Source organism: Temnothorax nylanderi, unplaced genomic scaffold (assembly GCF_030848795.1).
Source record: "Temnothorax nylanderi isolate EJ_2023f unplaced genomic scaffold, tnyl_v1.0 TNYL_tig0010_pilon, whole genome shotgun sequence".
Taxonomy (NCBI): Eukaryota; Metazoa; Arthropoda; class Insecta; order Hymenoptera; family Formicidae; genus Temnothorax; species Temnothorax nylanderi.
In genome coordinates this window covers 513,183-530,839 of record NW_027249072.1, presented here as the reverse complement: position 1 = coordinate 530,839, position 17,657 = coordinate 513,183, and the positions used below count along the sequence as shown (strand labels likewise).

The following is a 17,657-nucleotide window of genomic DNA, read 5'->3' as shown; positions in this document are numbered from 1 at the left end:
ATGTTTTTAAGATATCTATCTCCGACCGCATGAATTTCTCGATGAATGGACAGTATTCATACCGTATCGATGAGTTTACGAAACGATCGCGAAAATATCTTTTTAGTATATCGTTTGTGAGTTATTGCGAACGTCAATGTTTATTTACTATTACGTTTTTGCTGTCTTAGAGAGCCACACCACAAAGTTTCTGTTTGCTCTGCCGCGTTGTTTATCTAGCGCGCGCGTGCTACATTTTACGATAAGAATCGCTGACGTGATAGGGTATGGGATCAATCTCGCGTAAAAAGGAACGACGTTGTCGTCGTCGTTTCCGAATGGATCAGGGATAAAGATCGTTCGTATTGCACGAATGTCATACTGCCGCGTACTTGCAATAATCAATAAAATTTTTGGATCATAAATAAGCGTCGTCATGAAAACCATAAACATTTATTTGGCCCATTAACAAAAGTCGTTTGCTCAACGCTGATAGTCCATCTGTTTAAAACTCAATCGCTATCCCTTTTCAAAACATCGTATGCAATTTATTGGACGTGTCGCAATTTCACTAACGCGATTCGTTAATTATGCAAACAATTACGGTCGGCTGTTTATTCTATCGTCGTTAATCCTTTTAGTACGGAGCCTTTATTTGTCACAAGAGAGCCTTTTTTTAACGAGTTATTTCTGCATAACATTTTATAAATATTTTTTGAGAACCTTTTTTAAGAACAATTTTAAAATAAGGTTTAAATTTTCGAATGGCCTCTTCTTCGAATAAACTTGTTTGCGTTTGCATGTTATAAATAAACTAAAAAGTTAATCATGATTGGGTACCGGTTGGAAACGAAGAAGTTAAGAATTGACAGTCATCATTCGAGCTATGTATAGTCTTATTGCCTGATATTAATCGTCGTGTTTTTATCATTGGTCGTTACTTCAGAAGGACGTGCCTTTTCAATTGTCTCCTCTCGTCAGCGTAGTCAGTGTTCAAATGTGGATAAAAAAGCGAAATAGTAGTAAGGTGAATGAAATACGTGAAATACGTGTCGGGTGCGCGAACGACGAGGGGCGTTAATGAAAAGAAAACACAAATAGTGTTGGTGGTTGGAGGTGAGGACAACGACTAAGAAAAACGGGAAAACCAAACTGAAGCGGATACAGATGGTATACCGGTAATCAGAAAAAGACACAACTACGGGCTACATTCGTGACGCAATGTTCGTTCGTTCGTTCGTTATCGGTTTCGTCGTCTCTGATTAAAACACGCAAAAACAATCATCACGTAAAAGAGAAGATTGCGTTATCCCGCTAAAACTTGAAGCGGCTTTTTAAAGATTTCTTGATTATCCAATATGATTTCCGATATACTGTAGCCATCTCTAATTGAACTTTGCTTATCACAATGACCTCTTTCACTCAATTGCATTAATATCAAGAGTTTAGAAAAATATCCGCAATCTCTTAAAGCAATAATTCCATCATCGAAAAGAATCAATATTTCCAATTTATCTTAATAATAGAAAATCAAATAATTTTCTCTATACTATTCTTTCGTTGAAAGCGTACTTGTATTTCGGAGATTCATATCTCACATATATGTGTTATGTGTATTGTATTATATTAATATATATAGCACGTACAACACATGTTGCAAGCTGACTGTCATGCGCATTCGATTCCTCCTGCTCTCACAATCAGCTTCAATAATTGTTCATGTCGAAAGAAATAACTGCGTGTGGGAGACTTCATAACAGTTATGATTAGAGCTCTCATCCGGAGTTGCTCAGAATCAATAGTTAACTCGTTCTCCTTTCGAGTGCAACTTCCAGAAGTCCATCTCGACACAGTGCGGTGTTCAACGTGTAACGAGGTTGTTGGTGAACGAGTAACAAAAGTAGTTACCCCGGACGGTGCAGAAAGTTAAATTCGATTCGTTGAGAAAAGTTTAATCGCGTACGTTCTATAAAGGTAGAAGGCAGACGGATTGTTCTTTTGCTAGCGAGCTAAGTACACGAGTAAAATCCCTAAGTCCAAAAAAGAAACAAAGGAACCAGCCAACTGAGTCCGTTTCGGTGAACCGAGGTACTTCCGGGGTATTCGAATGGCACTTCATATATTATAAGAATTATGTTTTACTTTTAGATATGAACAAACATTACGTTTAAACTGAAGTTAATAATCATTAATTACACAATTATCATAAGTATGATATTATGAATGTTTCCTATTCCTTCAGTCAAAATATTTCATGTCTTTATTACTGTATCAAAAATATTATCTATTTATGATAATTATTGAATACAAAAAGGACATTAAAATGAAGATTGAAGCGAAGAATTTATAGATTGTATTTGGTTACTATACAGGATTATCACATTAATTCTTATAACTAATTTTTATAATACTTCTAACTATATGAAAATTTTATTTTGTCTCTTGTCACGCACCTCTTTATTGTGTTCGACGACGAATATTTTCAGAATAGACATTATTCGAAGCAGCATATTGATTTGAATAGAGACATTTTAGTGGTATCATCCCCCGCAGTGATATAAATTGGTATTTGGAACGCGCCGCGAATTTCATTGAACCTCATTGAAAGTAATTGTCCCCCGGTTAATTGAGTGCAATGCCCGATATTGTTCACCAACCGCGATAAAAAAATCATTGATTTCGTCACGGGTGTATTACACCTCGAACCTCGAAATGCAATGTATAGGAAATTGTGCGAAATACGGGATGCAATAATAGGTACATGGTGTACAAGCGCTGCATTGTATCTCTATTACGTTTATATTGGTATTTACGAGAAACGTTTATAGCGGAGATTTTTTCATGTGAATATATTCCACGAATAATTCCATTGTATTATTTAGAATAATTCAATTATCTATTCTCTCTCTCTCTCTCTCTCTCTCTCTCTCTCTCTCTCTCTCTCTCTCTCTCTCTCGTTGGTTTTCAGTCAACAATTTTACGATTTCTCAGATTCCATTAAGCATTTAAGCATTTTTCAAGAATAAAGGCAGTCATATGTAAAAATGCATTGAAAACTATAGACTTTTGTTTCATGGATACTAAAGACTCTTCCTGACTCTTTTTAAAAATGTTAATATGTGCGCCGAGAAACTAATTTCAATTTAATTCCCTTTTATATTTTTATTCTATGAAACTAAATTCTGTTATCTTAAAACGCGTCGCAATAATAACATATTTTTAGAAATAATTAATAAATTGATTTATATGTATCAAATGTTTAGCAAGTAAGTTTCTTTTTATTTGCTGCGAATAAACAATAGATTAATAACGAAGTTGCCTTCGACATATATATTGCTTAAATTGCTGTTGCCGCGGCCGACCTGTCGTTAGCAGAAATTAATTCGTTTAATAACGCGTGAGACGCGAATTTATACTTGACTAGAAGTTTGGCGCCGAAATCGACTTCGCAACACCTTCAATTTCAGTTTATGTGAGGCCATTATGCCCGATTCATTTTATGTCATAGCCTAACAACTAGTCGTCGCATGCCCATGGCAAACTTATTCGACACGCTAATTCATGGAATATGAAGCGAATTGCGAATCATATTGCGGGAACTAATAAAACTTTGGTTAGATTTGGATGCTTAGCGAACGTAAATTAAACGCCACACATGTCAAGAATTCGTTTGAATGAGTTTTCAGTCTGCAATTGATAAATGTCTGCGCGTTTGATTCAAAGCATTTGGTAAATAGGTTAAATCTTTAATTGCTATAACAGAAAAGATTTCTTGTTCCTTGAAACGGAAAAAGTTTCAATTGATTTTTTCCATATCTTAAATGTTAATAATGGCAAACTGTTACGACTGCATTATTTTTTCTTTCAATTTATTAGAACGAATAATCGTAAGAAGCTTTCGAACTTTATAACTCTGTTTTCAGAATTATAAACAAACTTTGTATTTCGCTTATAAAACTGATGATATTATTGGAAGTAGTACCGAGCAGGAAATTAAGACATTTTTCTTTTAATGATAAGAAGAGTTTATTCTTTTTTCTTTTTCCCCTTTCTCTTCTCCTGTTCTCACTCATTTTTATCTCTATCGGAGTAAGATGATTGATTATTTTAAAAGTTTCTTGAAAGAAAACACGAGTTATTTTTTCTACACGGCAGAAATATGAAGGTGCGCTTTACTACTTTTTTACTGCTTCGTTTCCGGATTCAAAATATATTTTGGCCCATTTGCCACATGTCACACACAGAAAACGTAACGTCGAACGAAAGCGTTTATGAAACATTCCGGGACGTCCCTCGATCCTTTATACCCTTGGCAATTTCTTCTTCGTTCATAGATACTCCTCTCACGTCCCGGATCCAATCGCTTTTTACTCTCATAGTATAGCGAAACAACGTAAAGTCATATTGTGTCAGAAGTGCTGGCTCGGCAAGGTCTTAAGAAAACCTTTGGATCTTCACTTTACTGCATGCAGAATTTCGAAGGAAGCGCGAACGTTCTTTGAGGGAGCCTGGGCACGGTCAATTTTGCTCGTAAATTCCTTTTTGCGCATGCAAAATGATTTTTGCAACATTTGGATTGAGATAGCACAACTAGAGATAGCACGATACAGAAAATCGATATAAACTTTAGAATGTAAATGTTATAAGAATCTCGTAAGAAAATTAATTAAGTATACAAATTGAGATAAGATGTACACGATGGAATTGTTTTTAGCCAATAAAAGAGAAATTGCATATTTGCGGTCTTTATAGATAAATCAAATTACAACGAAATAACTTTCTCAGAAAGTTATTCCTCTTCTTATCACAAATTCATGAATCTCTAATCAAATATGTCAGTGCATTAAAAGTAGCCTGGAATTAGAATACCTATTATTAGATAGCCTTTATATCTTCCGACGACGGGATATCTATCTTTATTCAGTCGGGTTTTGGGTCAGAGCACCGCGGTCTATCGTGAGAAAACGATCCTCCAATGTTGATCTAGCCTTCTAGCCTGGTTTAAACGTTAGACTACGCTCACTACGCAATTGTGCCGATATAAACACGTGGTCAGACGTGATCGAGTGACGTACCACCAATCGCTTTTGTAAGCAGTCAAAACCAATCTAAGAATGTCAGATGTCTGACGATCTAATTGCGAGGGACGAGGATGCGGGAGCGTAGGATTACGGATACCAATATAGTCGTGTCACTGCCTTACGGTCTCGCACACTTCAGCGGCCAATAACTTAATAATTGGGTCATTACACGAACGCTATATTGATCGTTAGATTCAACTTAATCTCCGGAGATCTTCGTGTGCACAGTTACTGAGGATAAATTATAAAGCTATCCTCGGAGCAGAAACGAAACCATTAATTTCGTCGGAAGCTATCTATTTATAAATTAATGACTCGCGCAAGGATGTACAAGATTAGCACGTGACGTAAATATAATAGCAACATCGGCGCGCGTGGGTGATGTAAAGTTATAGGAAACTAGACAATATATTAGTGCGGATGCTTCTTTGCTATTCATATCTTATAATCTGCTAAATTAAACCGAAATAAAAAATAAACGTGTGGGCCAAATCTAAAACTAATCTCTAACTGTTATCTTTTTAGTATAAAGAGATTCGTGATAATCCAAATTTATTATTTTAATAATAAAGCAATCTCTGAATATATCAGTCTATATTTATAGGAACAATTCACCTTATGTCATGGAAATTTACGGATGAAATTTGTGGAAGTATTTGAGGAAATATTTTCAAGTAGGTTGAGCTGTTGCTTTATAATATTAATTTACACTTTATATCAATAATTGATATGAAAAAGACATTGGATTGCACTTGTCTAAAAACTTGTTAGCGTCGATTTGATGTTTACTACCAACGTAGGACGTGGAGAGCTGATTGGATGGAAGGTGAAGGGCAGTTACGCGGCTGGGCAAATATTAATAGTAAATATCGCAGCGGTCGTCCGAGGAAGATTACTCCGTGGATTTGCCTGCACTTTCGAATAATCCGATATTTGCCCGGGACTCGCGTCGATGTTGCGTAAAATTTACTCGCTATATTAAACGTCCGGCGGCAATCCATTCGGATATTTGTATAACAAACGTTCGTGGCCGCGCGAAATATTGAATTGCTCACCCCTAAGTAAATTCATAATCTATAACGCGTTGGTACCCACAATGGCTGTGATATTTAATAAGACCAGGACATTTATAGAGCTGACTGAGTTATTTATCGCGCGTAAATATGCCCGAGAAAAGAAATGACCGAGGTATTTTTTGCAAAATAGTCTCAGGTTCTTGAATATTCATGTGAATCTTTAAATCATCTAATTATTTTTTATCGAGTTAGTATCAAGAAATACAACAGTGTTCGAAATAGCGCAAGCGCACTTTGAAATTGACATAGATGTGTAACTTGCGCAATTTTCAGTAATAAATTTGTCTTTGTATAATCTTATTCTACTTTTATATTCTTTCCTCGCACATTAACTTCTTTCTTTTTTCTTTAGTCTTTCGTTCCGTTACTTTTTACATTGCCCATTATCAATTGGTTCTGACTAATGCAATCTTCTTTGTGAATTCATTCTTTAATCAATGCCAATTACTCCGCTGGATGACACGCGATTTGGTATTTTAATGGAGCTAAATTGCATTTACGGCGCTGGTCATTACGGAGACGTAATTATCGAAGACTGAATTACTTTACTTGTTAGCAGTTCTCGATCGAATCGAGTCGCTTGGGCACCCCCGATCGCGAAATAATGGACGCGCCCGAGAATGCTATCTAAGTTTAATCTAATGAAGTGTTTCGCAAGTACTCGTTAATTAATTCATGCCCAATATCCGTCTACCGAGAAGTACCACCACAGCTGATAAACTTCTAACTTCTGTTTCAGATGACCTCTATAATTCTGGCGACATGCCGAGCAGCACCGCTATCGAGGGTAAGTTACTTTCAACCAATTCCAGAAGTTTTCGCGAACGGGCGGCTTTAATTGAGTATGTTTAGTATTCATCCGCTATCGTGTTTAAGGGATTAAAGGGAAATTATACGAGCTCGCGTTCCAACAGTAAACTACGCGCTGCTCTTCCTTTGACACCGTATCGTAGCTTTAGTAGTATTCAACTCTCGGGTTTAATATGTGTGTCGTTAACAAGTGTTAGATCGAAATTTTCAACGGTAGACAAATATGCTGTGTCATTCTGTTGATCGGCAAGAAGAATCTTTCAAAGATTCTTCGAACAAAGACTACATACGCTATTAATTTTAATACGATATATTCTTAATCAAGCGAAATAATATACCGCTGCATTATTTAATTTTTACTCGATATAAATGCAGTGCAAGCATTACATTCATTAACGTAGATCTACTCTACGTTGATCGGATTTTCTCAACATCGTTTTTCATGCCAATAATTCGCCACTATATTCAGCCACGTTACGGAAAATGCAATTACTATAAAATTATTTTACAAAATTGATCAGAAGAACGTAATCTTATTTGATTGACAATTATTTGGTATTTACCGACATCCATTTTGTACATTATGCAAACTACCAAAAAAATTGCTTCCTTAGCCAGGCATCGCTGCCAATTATTTTCACTTCCATGATTCTCGCATTTATTTCCGTAGAATAATTCTGATTATTTTTACAAAGATATCTCGAAAATCTTTCGTTTATCTCAATTAGAGCCATATGAAAAATTTATAAAACATTCTAAAAAACGATAAAAAAATTTAATAACGCAACATTATGATTAAAATTATATTATTAAATAATATTTTAATCGCGCCAGTTGGCAAGTTTTGTTGCCTTAAAGATACATACAACTCAAATTTGTTTTCTCGAAACAGAAAACAATGTTAGGATAGTATCGTTGAGATGATATTGCAAAGAAACAGAAATTCTTTTCTGCCACTTTCCGTGATAGCAGTACCACTCACACTGTTACTAATTATATCTCTTATCGGCGTTACACATTTACCACGTTCTTTGGGACAGTGCTAAGTGCACGAGGAACCGGTTAACCGCCACTACGTCAATGTAACAGTGAGATAGTCCCATAAGCGACTCAACGGCGAATTGAATTATTTCACAAAGATCGAGGAAAGGATTCGCGAGGGTCAAGCAGTCAGCACTCGAGACGCACGAGATGGGGAAGGTTAATTTAATTTTGTAGGCGAAAGCGCTCTCTCTCCGCGCTCTGGTCTCTGCCCTCCCCTTCTTTTTTCCTCTCCGTCTATTGCGAAATAAGAAAAAGAAGCAGCGAAGATAAGAACTCCCTTTCTGAACGACCACAGTTAGCCCATTTCGCGCTGTTTGTAACAAACAACGCGAAAAGAGGGCGAACTTCGGCGATGCGCCGAATGGCCGAACAAAGGAGGACCCCACGTATATCGCGGCACATTTGCGGCGAAGCTTTTCACAGAGAATTTCCGACGCGGCCGGGCGCGTTAAAAAATTACACTTTTGCGTGTGTACCGTGAAATTGAAGTGGCAAAGTTGTTTTTCGTTTTTTTTTTTACTTGAAGCTCGTATCGCACCGATACCGGCCGGTTTCGCATTACACTTGCGTCACTTTCGAGCTGCTACTTGCCGTTGAAATTACATACAGGGAGCTCTATTGATCACACATCCAAATTTCGAGAGATAAACGAACGGCACTATGCGACAGTGATGATCGAGAAAACAAAGCGGCTAGATTTTCATTATCTGTGAGATTTTTAAATTGGATTTTCTCCGGGATTGCAAGATATTTAAAGATCTTCAAATTGTTTTCTTAAAAACTTTAGAAAAACTCGATTTTAAATTTTTCTACTTTTTCCAATATTTTAAGATTAATTTTTTCAATTTCTTAAAAATAGACAAATTTTACTACTGCACTGATTACTCTAATTCTTACGTATTTAATGGATATTACATCTGCATTAAGAAAACCGAGTATTCATCATTACAAATTGCAAGGGTTGATACTGTTTCAAAGATGAGAAAACGATTACATTATTCCATGTATAATAGTTGGAAACCAAGGAAAATTTAATTAAGCTATCTAAGCCAAATTATCAGAACATAAAAAATTTTATATGGAATTAATTTGCTAATTATTTGCTATTTTTTGCTTTTAAAAGTAATTTTTTTGGTCCAGCTATTAAAAAGTTACGAAGGGCTGGACAGCTTAAGATTAAGCTATCCAGCCATTGCAAAAAAAAAATAAACATAAGTCAAAGCAAAAAGTTAATAATACCAAAATAGTGTGAGCAAAAAGATTAAGCTGTGTTTTACAATGGCGTGGCAGCTTAATCTTAAGCTATCCAGCCCTTTGTAAATTTTTAATAGTGTGATCAAAAAAATTATTTTTGCAAGCAAAAAATAGCAAAAAAGTAGCAAATAATTTTGGTATTATTAATTTATTGCTTTGACTTATGTATATGCTGTTTTTTTACAATGGCGTGGCAGCTTAAGCTATCCAGCCCTTTGTAAATTTTTATATAATAGTGTGAGCAAAAAAATTACTTTTAAAAGCAAAAAATAGCAAATAATTAGCAAATTAATTCCGTATAAAATTTTTTGTGTTCTGATAATTTGGCTTAGATAGCATAATATACCTTCCCTCCTACTACTTATACTAATCGTCGAGGTTGCCGTCGCGCGGTCGGCCGTTTCCAACGAGTTTTCATGGAAAGTTTTTATGAGTTGGTTGCGAAAGGCAGTAACAAAGAGTAATCGCGCGTGGCAAAGTTCGTCGATGCAATTGTATGTTGGTGCGACATTTTCAGCTAAAGTCAATGAAAGCATAGCAGATTACGTACTTGATTCAATTTTAGCGAAACGATTCGTGAATGGGATTTCTCGGCGCAACTTTTCTCTCGATTGGCGTCAGTATTAATATTAAGATGAATAAAATAGCAAGATAATGGAAAGTATAAATAAACGGACAAATTTTATCGAACACATGATTAGTATTATTAAATTAGGTATTTATTAGAATTAGCGTCTAGATTATATAAAAATAATAAAATATCAGATAATCTGAGCGGTTGAAAAATGCAAATAAAACGCATGGGCAGGTGAAATCAGATGAAAATCAGTCTTGCAATGCTCTAATATACTAAAAGTACAATGTAATAAACGGGAAGATATAAACGGACTCTTCTCCTGAATGTCTAAGCCGCTTCGTGCACTTCATCTTGTTGAAAGTGTCTTCTTTGAATGGAGTGTAGATCTGCTTTGTAATACCGGGATATCACTTTCCTCTTCCTTACTTCTGGACAATGTATTTCCCACAATAGGAAAACTATCGAGTTCTGTGCTTTTTTCCACGCCGTCGCGGAAGACATTCTCAGATATCCAGTCATTAAGTCTTCCGATATCAGCTTTCTGTTACACCGAACATTTAATTATTTCGTAATCTGTATGTAGCTACAGAATTTTTAAAGAAATTTTTAGAAAATCTTTAAATGCACTAATTTTAATTTTTGTATTTATTTGTGAATATGAAACCGTGACGATTGATGTCGAAAAATGCATTTTTCTATGTGTGCAGATATTGAAAATTGATTTTATCAAAATTTCAAATAATTTTTATTTTCGTCAAAGATAAAGGAAAATAATTGTGTAAGTACTATATATTTTTAATTAAAAACTCTCAATGTTTGAGTAATTTTATAATGCAGAAGATAAATTTATATTTTCGTTTAAACGGAAATTGTATATTAGAAGTCTACCGCGTGTGCTTTTGATGAAGGATGGTAGAAGCGAATGGATTAGCGCACGGAGCGAAAACGTGACGAAAGCCGCTGCTTTCGAACAATCAGTCTCGCAAGCGCGTGTATCCTTCGTTTTCTCAAATTACAAAAGTCTACGGGATGTGCCTTTCACGAACTTTCTCGAGGATCTCGGATATCTTTAAGCGGTAACCTACCTCGGTAGTTTCCTTTTGATTCCATCCTACCAACTTCTATCTGAAGCGTTATTTTGAAGCGCCTCTTTCTCCTGTGATCCTTTTTTCCCCGGACGCTGCTCTACGTGTTATTAAATAAACTTGCCTGCTGTCTCTTTTCCGAGAAAGGATTCTCCGGTAAATATGGCGCTATGACGCGCCAGCAACGTGCAAACATTGGCAAACTTTAATATCGTCCGAGCGCGGGCATAATATAACATATTTTATTAAAGTGCACTGGAAACACTATTCCGTAATGCAGGTCGTCTCATAATCCATACCTCGGATATGCTTTTTTGAAGTCATTCCAAACCAAAAAGTTGTGACAAAACTATTCGGGTTGCTATTAGTTGCTATTAGAAATTTAGCAAGGAGGTTTTATATCGATAAACGATGGCATCTTTATTAATTCTTACAATTAGTTCTCTAACATATAAATTCCATGTTTTTTTAGTAACAATCTGGAAAGAGTCTATAAATCCTATAAATTATGTTTAACATTTAAAAAGAAAATTTTAATTTTATTGTTATCGATGTGGTTAAAGAGCGAGTAATTAATCCCGAATGAAAAAACGGATTAGTCAATAGCGGATGATAATTATAACTTTTGATTATATTTGCTTTTGGTGGCAATGGAATCTAACACAGATCGAATGTAATAAGAGTTGCAGTATAGGGGTATAATGTTCATGGTGCTTTCGCAAACCATCCCCGGGATTTATGTTTTCCCCGTAGCGGCAACGACGAGAGCGGATAATCCGTAAGAAGGGCGAGGAGAAGGAAGAGGCGCGGGCAGAAAATGGCATTCGTGCGTACCGATCCTGAGCATATTTGCCTCGATAAAACGGATAGGTTATCTCGAATTCGCGGTGACGGTGCTGTTTATTCGAGTCAGCCGTGGTTATGGAGGAAGAGGCGGATAAAACACGGGTAAAACGCGGCAGAGGAGAGAGAGGAAGAAAGAAAGAAAGAAAGAGAGAGAGAAAGAGAGAGACTCGATATCCACCTAGATGTAGGGAAATAGAAATTGAACGAAGTAACAAGGCGCCGCCGGGGGGGGGGGGGGGGCCACGCCATCGTCGTCGTTCTCTGGAACAGAAAACGCTGCGTTCGCTTTTGGGTTTCTTTATGAAAAGCGAGCGAGCGATGTTGCCAGATGGTGGTTTATCAAAATGATATCCTCCCCTCCCCTATCGCGATTCCTAACGGTAAGATTAAGCCGGCTCGTTCGACGTACGTCAGATAGAATCTGTCAAGAGGAAGAATTCTATCGAAATATAATGTTCCGCGCTTCAACGTCGAAATACCGTCATGTTGACGTGAGGTGAGCGCAATAGACGCGTCGGCAATAAATATGAATCGATGCGAGAATAAAGATTGCCTTTGCCTCAGATTTATTGCCTTCGCTAAAATTTCATTTGGCGACATGAGGTGATAAAAATTGATGATAAAACCAATTTAACACACACACACACACACACACACACACACACACACCTTAACATGCTATTGTTCTCGCGATACACAAGCAAATATTGTTTCTCAATTTGGTAGATATGTTTATGAATATGGGAATATGGAGTCGAAGGGAATATGGAGGCGCGTACTTCTTATATAACGACCTAACGTAATATATCAATTGATTAAGTTTCTTGACGGATTGCATTTCATATCTGTCGGTTTACACTGGATGGAAGGCTCTCGAATAAAGCTGTGCAATTTAGTTGAATTAATTTTTTTCTATTACGAGCTTGTTACGGGCCTAAGTGGATCGTGAAACTCCAGCCGGCGCAGCGTTCTAAAGAGTAATCCGAGGGTGTGGTCGGGTCGAGATTAAACGTGGATTAATTTATTGTCTCCTTCTCCTAATAGAACTATTTCCTTACAAGAATTGATTTCATTAGAAGCTTGCTGGTTTAAGTGGATTGATAAAATTTACGGCGATTCAAGGGACACGCAGAGTGTCGCGCAGACCATGTATTAATTTACTGCCTATATAAAAACTGCTTTCGCGAAAGAATTAATTTTACCTTTAACTTGAAATTTCTTCCGAGCTTCAAGGATCTTACAAAGGTGAGATTGAATCGATACAGTCGCTCGAAATCCTGTTCCATTTTCACGAAAAACCTTGCGATAAAACGTTTGGTCGCAATTTCAATGATACAAGATACAATCGTTTACTTAGATAGGATATCGAGATATGTGGATATATTACTCATAATTTACGTTAGAATTTTTATTCGAAAAATATAAAAAATTGAATTAAAAATATTTAAAAAAATGTTTATCTTAAAGTTATCATATTTTCAAGCGCAGTCGAACTGTAATTGATAAGTAGAGTTTCTTTCGTTATAAACTTGTGTCGTTATAAACCAAATTGAAACTTATATTTAACTTATTCGCGAGTTAAAATTTTGCTAAGTACTTGTTGAAAATAATTCAAGAAGCACGCTTAATGGCGTTGACCGCGTTGTTACGAGCGTCTCGAGGGAAATTCGCGTTTCCTGAAGGAATTTCGATTGTTCGAGGAGACAGTCGGGATCATGAGGCGCGCTAATGCAAGGGAAGGTATCTAACAAATACATACATTACTTATTTATTTATTTTTGTGAAGAACTTGTTATTCCGCCGTTCTCGAGATCGTCGGTTGTAGCCGAACAATATTTCACAGAAGAAATAAGGAAGAGGACTTCGTATTTTGGATTCTACAACGCGTTTTCGTGATGTTTTAATCCCGGATAAGAAATAACGGTCACTAACATTCGTGAAACTTGCGAAAGTATCGAAGAATGCATCCAACGTGAGAGAGGCGACAAGCCGTGCGCGAATCGTAGTCTAATCGCAGTATAATCACGCCGCTTAAAGCAGTGATTAAATTCCGAAGAGAGATTAAGATTTTAACGTAGTTTCAACACCTGTATCCTTCGCCAAGTTATTTAGTACGTGTGTATCTGCTTGTTTCAATGTCGAAACATGTTGGCAGAATGGCATAGATTATTCACAGTATAATATCTACACCTGCCATTTGATTTTCGTTCGATCGATTGCGAAACAGTTGAATTAGTGATCAAGTTTGTACTATTAACACATTAATAATGACGACGTCGCGGTAGGAAACTTCCATAGACTATCGATAATGTACGTATTTAGTCCCTTATCTTATGCTGCGAAACGTACGTATCTATAACATGCGTCGTGATATTATTAACCCTTGAACGTTTGCATTATTTTATCTATAGATATTATGTAAATTATAACCGAATATTTGTGGCAAAAGCGTTACTAAAAAACGGCATTAATTTAAGCTTTATACAAAAATTTCTATTTGTCAAACTTGAAAAATTTGCCGACTTGAGTTCTGAAATATATTTACCGACAAATCCGCGCCATTTTCCTTTTACGAACAGACTGAGGTTCTCTTAACATTATTCTACATTCACTCTTCTATCTCTATCAGCTCTCGCTCTCGCTGTTCTTGCTCCCAACGTGATTTGCGAGTAATAGCCAGAAGCGACGAGACTATCTCGTCCGTAACTTCAGAGCAAAATTATACGTGTGGGTGTCCGTTCCCTGCTTCTAGCAGGTTTGGATGGCTAGCTGGCTGGTTGGCTGGTTAACCCAAGTTCTCGTTGCTTCTATCAAGCATGGGTGGCAAGCATTGCGCCAACTGTTGTAATAATTCCCAGTTATGGCCACCTTGCCATCGCCGCTGACGTGGTTATCACGTGGCATGACACTTCGTGAAAATAGTCGTAAAAATGTGGCAAATTGTCGCTTTCGTCGAGATTTGATTGTTGCCTGTCTCCAGCTGCAATTTCACGCCAGCCGTAACATAAACCGCTGTTATGTCGACAAATATTCGTTATTTTTTCATTGTTATCGCTAGGAAAAAGCACATTGCTTTTACACATCGCTTGATTCCGTAAAAAGTTTTCCGTTAAAAATATTTCATATATCTTTCAGTTTAATCGAAAAACGTCGAGATCGAGGTGCAATATTATATGTCTTGTCTATCTTTAGTATCCTTAAGTAGCTGCCTGATTTTGGTATTAAGCGATATCTAGTGAAATTAGAATTTCTTTTAAAGTTTGAAATTCGTACTATCGAACGATGGTTTCGAATGTTCTACTTTCTTACGGTTCTGACTGTATTGACGCTAAATTCTAAAGGTCGTTTCTGATGTAAATACATTAAAGAAAGTTCGATTCGTGCATCGTTTAACGTTGCCGATAATTTAATTAATTGATTCATTTAGTAACAGCCGGTGCTTTGCCGATAAACGCATCGAATTAGCATGCATATTTGTCCCACGCTTTTAATAGAATTACGGTCTCGTTAAATGCAACAATGCTTGGTCAATGTAGCGTTATGAATATCTAATTCTCGTGGTTATTTCATTAAAAAAATTTATTACTCTAAAATGGAATCCTGCCTTTGACAGAATTACAATATATATACATTAAATGCACTTTGCGTTTAATTAAAATAGAATCATAAGCTGCATTTTGACCTTGCATTTTGCATAAAAAATGAATATGTGATATTAAAATAAAAATAAAGTTTTTGAAGAAAACTAAAACGAGTATTTTGAGGAACGTGGAATCCGTGGAAGATGAAACATGGAGAAATCTGCCGAGTAATCCTGGCAGTAACGCGTAAAAAAACTCCGAGGTTTCTAGATCTGCAGCACGTTTCTTTAATTACGACACTTTTGCGAAACGATCTCCAATACCCAATCGTTTTATGTCATTAACGACCGTTGGAGAATCGGGTTGCAAAAGAGAATCTAAGTTAGATGGGTGTGCGGAATTCGATCTTAGGAGCATTTCCCTGCATTTGATCAGCCGTAAATTCACCGCAGGGCGTGGAGGAAGCTCGAGCGGTTACTTTTAAAATTAGTTATTAGTACAATGAATTGGGAATGAGATATCGTATTAGTAATGGAATTCGAATCGAATTAAGTACTCAAATTTTTGTACGATCTTAAACAATAATTGGCCACTAAATGAATTACGATGTATATATATATATATAAAGATGTATGTAAAATTAAATAGGTATACATATAAAATATTATATGTATAATATATATATATATATATAATTTGTTAAAAGATTTTTTATATAAATACCCTTTTTGAAAGTTAATACTTTTGTCTTTAAAGATTATTAAATTCATAATAATAAGAGAAATAGGATCGTAACGATATACAATCAAATTAGAATCAAATATAAGGCTGTCAAAGACCTAGGCTTGGATCGCTAGCATGGCTTTTGATTCTAAGTTATTAAATTCAGTTCTAATTATATTTAGATTGGAGATTCGCGTTAATAAAAAAATAATAATATTTAAAAAAAGTTTATTTTATACGCACATAACAGATTTTTTTCCATGGTATTTGAGTCCAGATTTTGAGTCCAGATACATATTTGAACATAAAAAGTTGTTATATTGTACAATTCATTTTCTTTCTTCAATATATTTGGTCAGAAGGACAAACATAATGAGTTAAATCTCACATTAGAACTGGCGGCATTAACGATCGAAACGGAATGAACCTGTGAAGCGAACGAAATCAGAACTCGAGAATAGGATAGAATTTGATCACAAGTCACGAAACGCGACCCTTCTAGCGAGATCTGTAGTTCGTCCTTGAGTCGGTGAGGGATAAAAGAGCAATCAATCTGACCTCCAATGTGTGCCTCTTCCTCTACTTTTCTTTCCGTTTCTTTTCCTCATGCGCACTCGTGGATCCAAGGCAGTTTCCGCGATTTCTTGAAAATCTCGGTAAAAGTCTCGAAAAGACGAGTCGCGCTCCTCAAGTTGCCCGACACGTCGCGCGAACAAATTTCTATTGTATATCGACAATGGCTCCGGCGGGCCGTACGTCGCAGACATAAATAACGAAGAAGCCAGCCGGGGAATTCGCAGACACTGCGCGCCCTTCTTCCATATTCGGAAATTCAATTTTGATAACGTTTGCCAGAAGGTAAGACTCGGGATAGCCGATTTATATCTTTCCCTCTGGTCGCCCTCTATCACCGCAAGTCTTTTGCCCCCTTTTCTGCAGTTTGTTTCCTCACCCTTTTGCTCGTCCCATCCCACGCGTTCTTCCCTCACTATCACATTTCTCTTGTATAATCGTCGATGATTTGCGGTAAGAAAGATCTGATATGCGGTATGCTGAAAGCTGTTACTTTTATATCCACGCTATCAGTCAGCATTAACGAAACTGAACCGTTGGATAGTGGTGCAAGTCAGGGAAAATTAAGTATACTAACTCTCGTGTAGGGCGATTTAACAAAATTTGAAATCGTTCTTTTAAGTAATTTTATAATACCGTAGAAAAGCTATTACTTTTAGTATTAAAAAGTTAATATAGGGAATCTTTAAACGATTTAGGAATGTCACTTTATATAATACAGAATATTATCAAGATGTTAGAGTCTTTATCAAGCGACTGCAATATTAAATTCCCAATCCCCCTGAGAGCCTCTTGGAGAAGCTTTTACGCATTTTCGTTCGGTTGTTTTTGTCTTTTCTTCCGTTCTCTTAAGTAACGTTCTTCGATTTCTCGTTTACACTCCGCGGGGAAAATCGACAATTTGCCGAGAGCTCGGGATCTCAGTAGCAAAGCTTGTTTTATTAACCTTGAAGACTGCGAAGCGAGATTTACCGCGATACGCCGCGCCGTTGCTCGACGGCTACCTACCGGCTACGGCGATGGTGCGC

At 36.5% G+C, this 17,657-nt stretch overlaps 1 protein-coding gene across 7 annotated transcripts in view; it reads left to right on the top strand.

The window, feature by feature from the left end:
- Positions 1-17,657, top strand: part of Cmpy (crimpy) — a 251,726-nt gene that overhangs the window by 34,974 nt on the left and 199,095 nt on the right. For all 7 annotated transcript variants that reach the window (XM_071726644.1, XM_071726643.1, XM_071726642.1 and 4 more), the window contains one exon: positions 6,876-6,923. In XM_071726644.1, the coding sequence (XP_071582745.1) occupies positions 6,876-6,923 (48 nt within the window). The remainder of the gene's footprint in view (positions 1-6,875; positions 6,924-17,657) is intronic.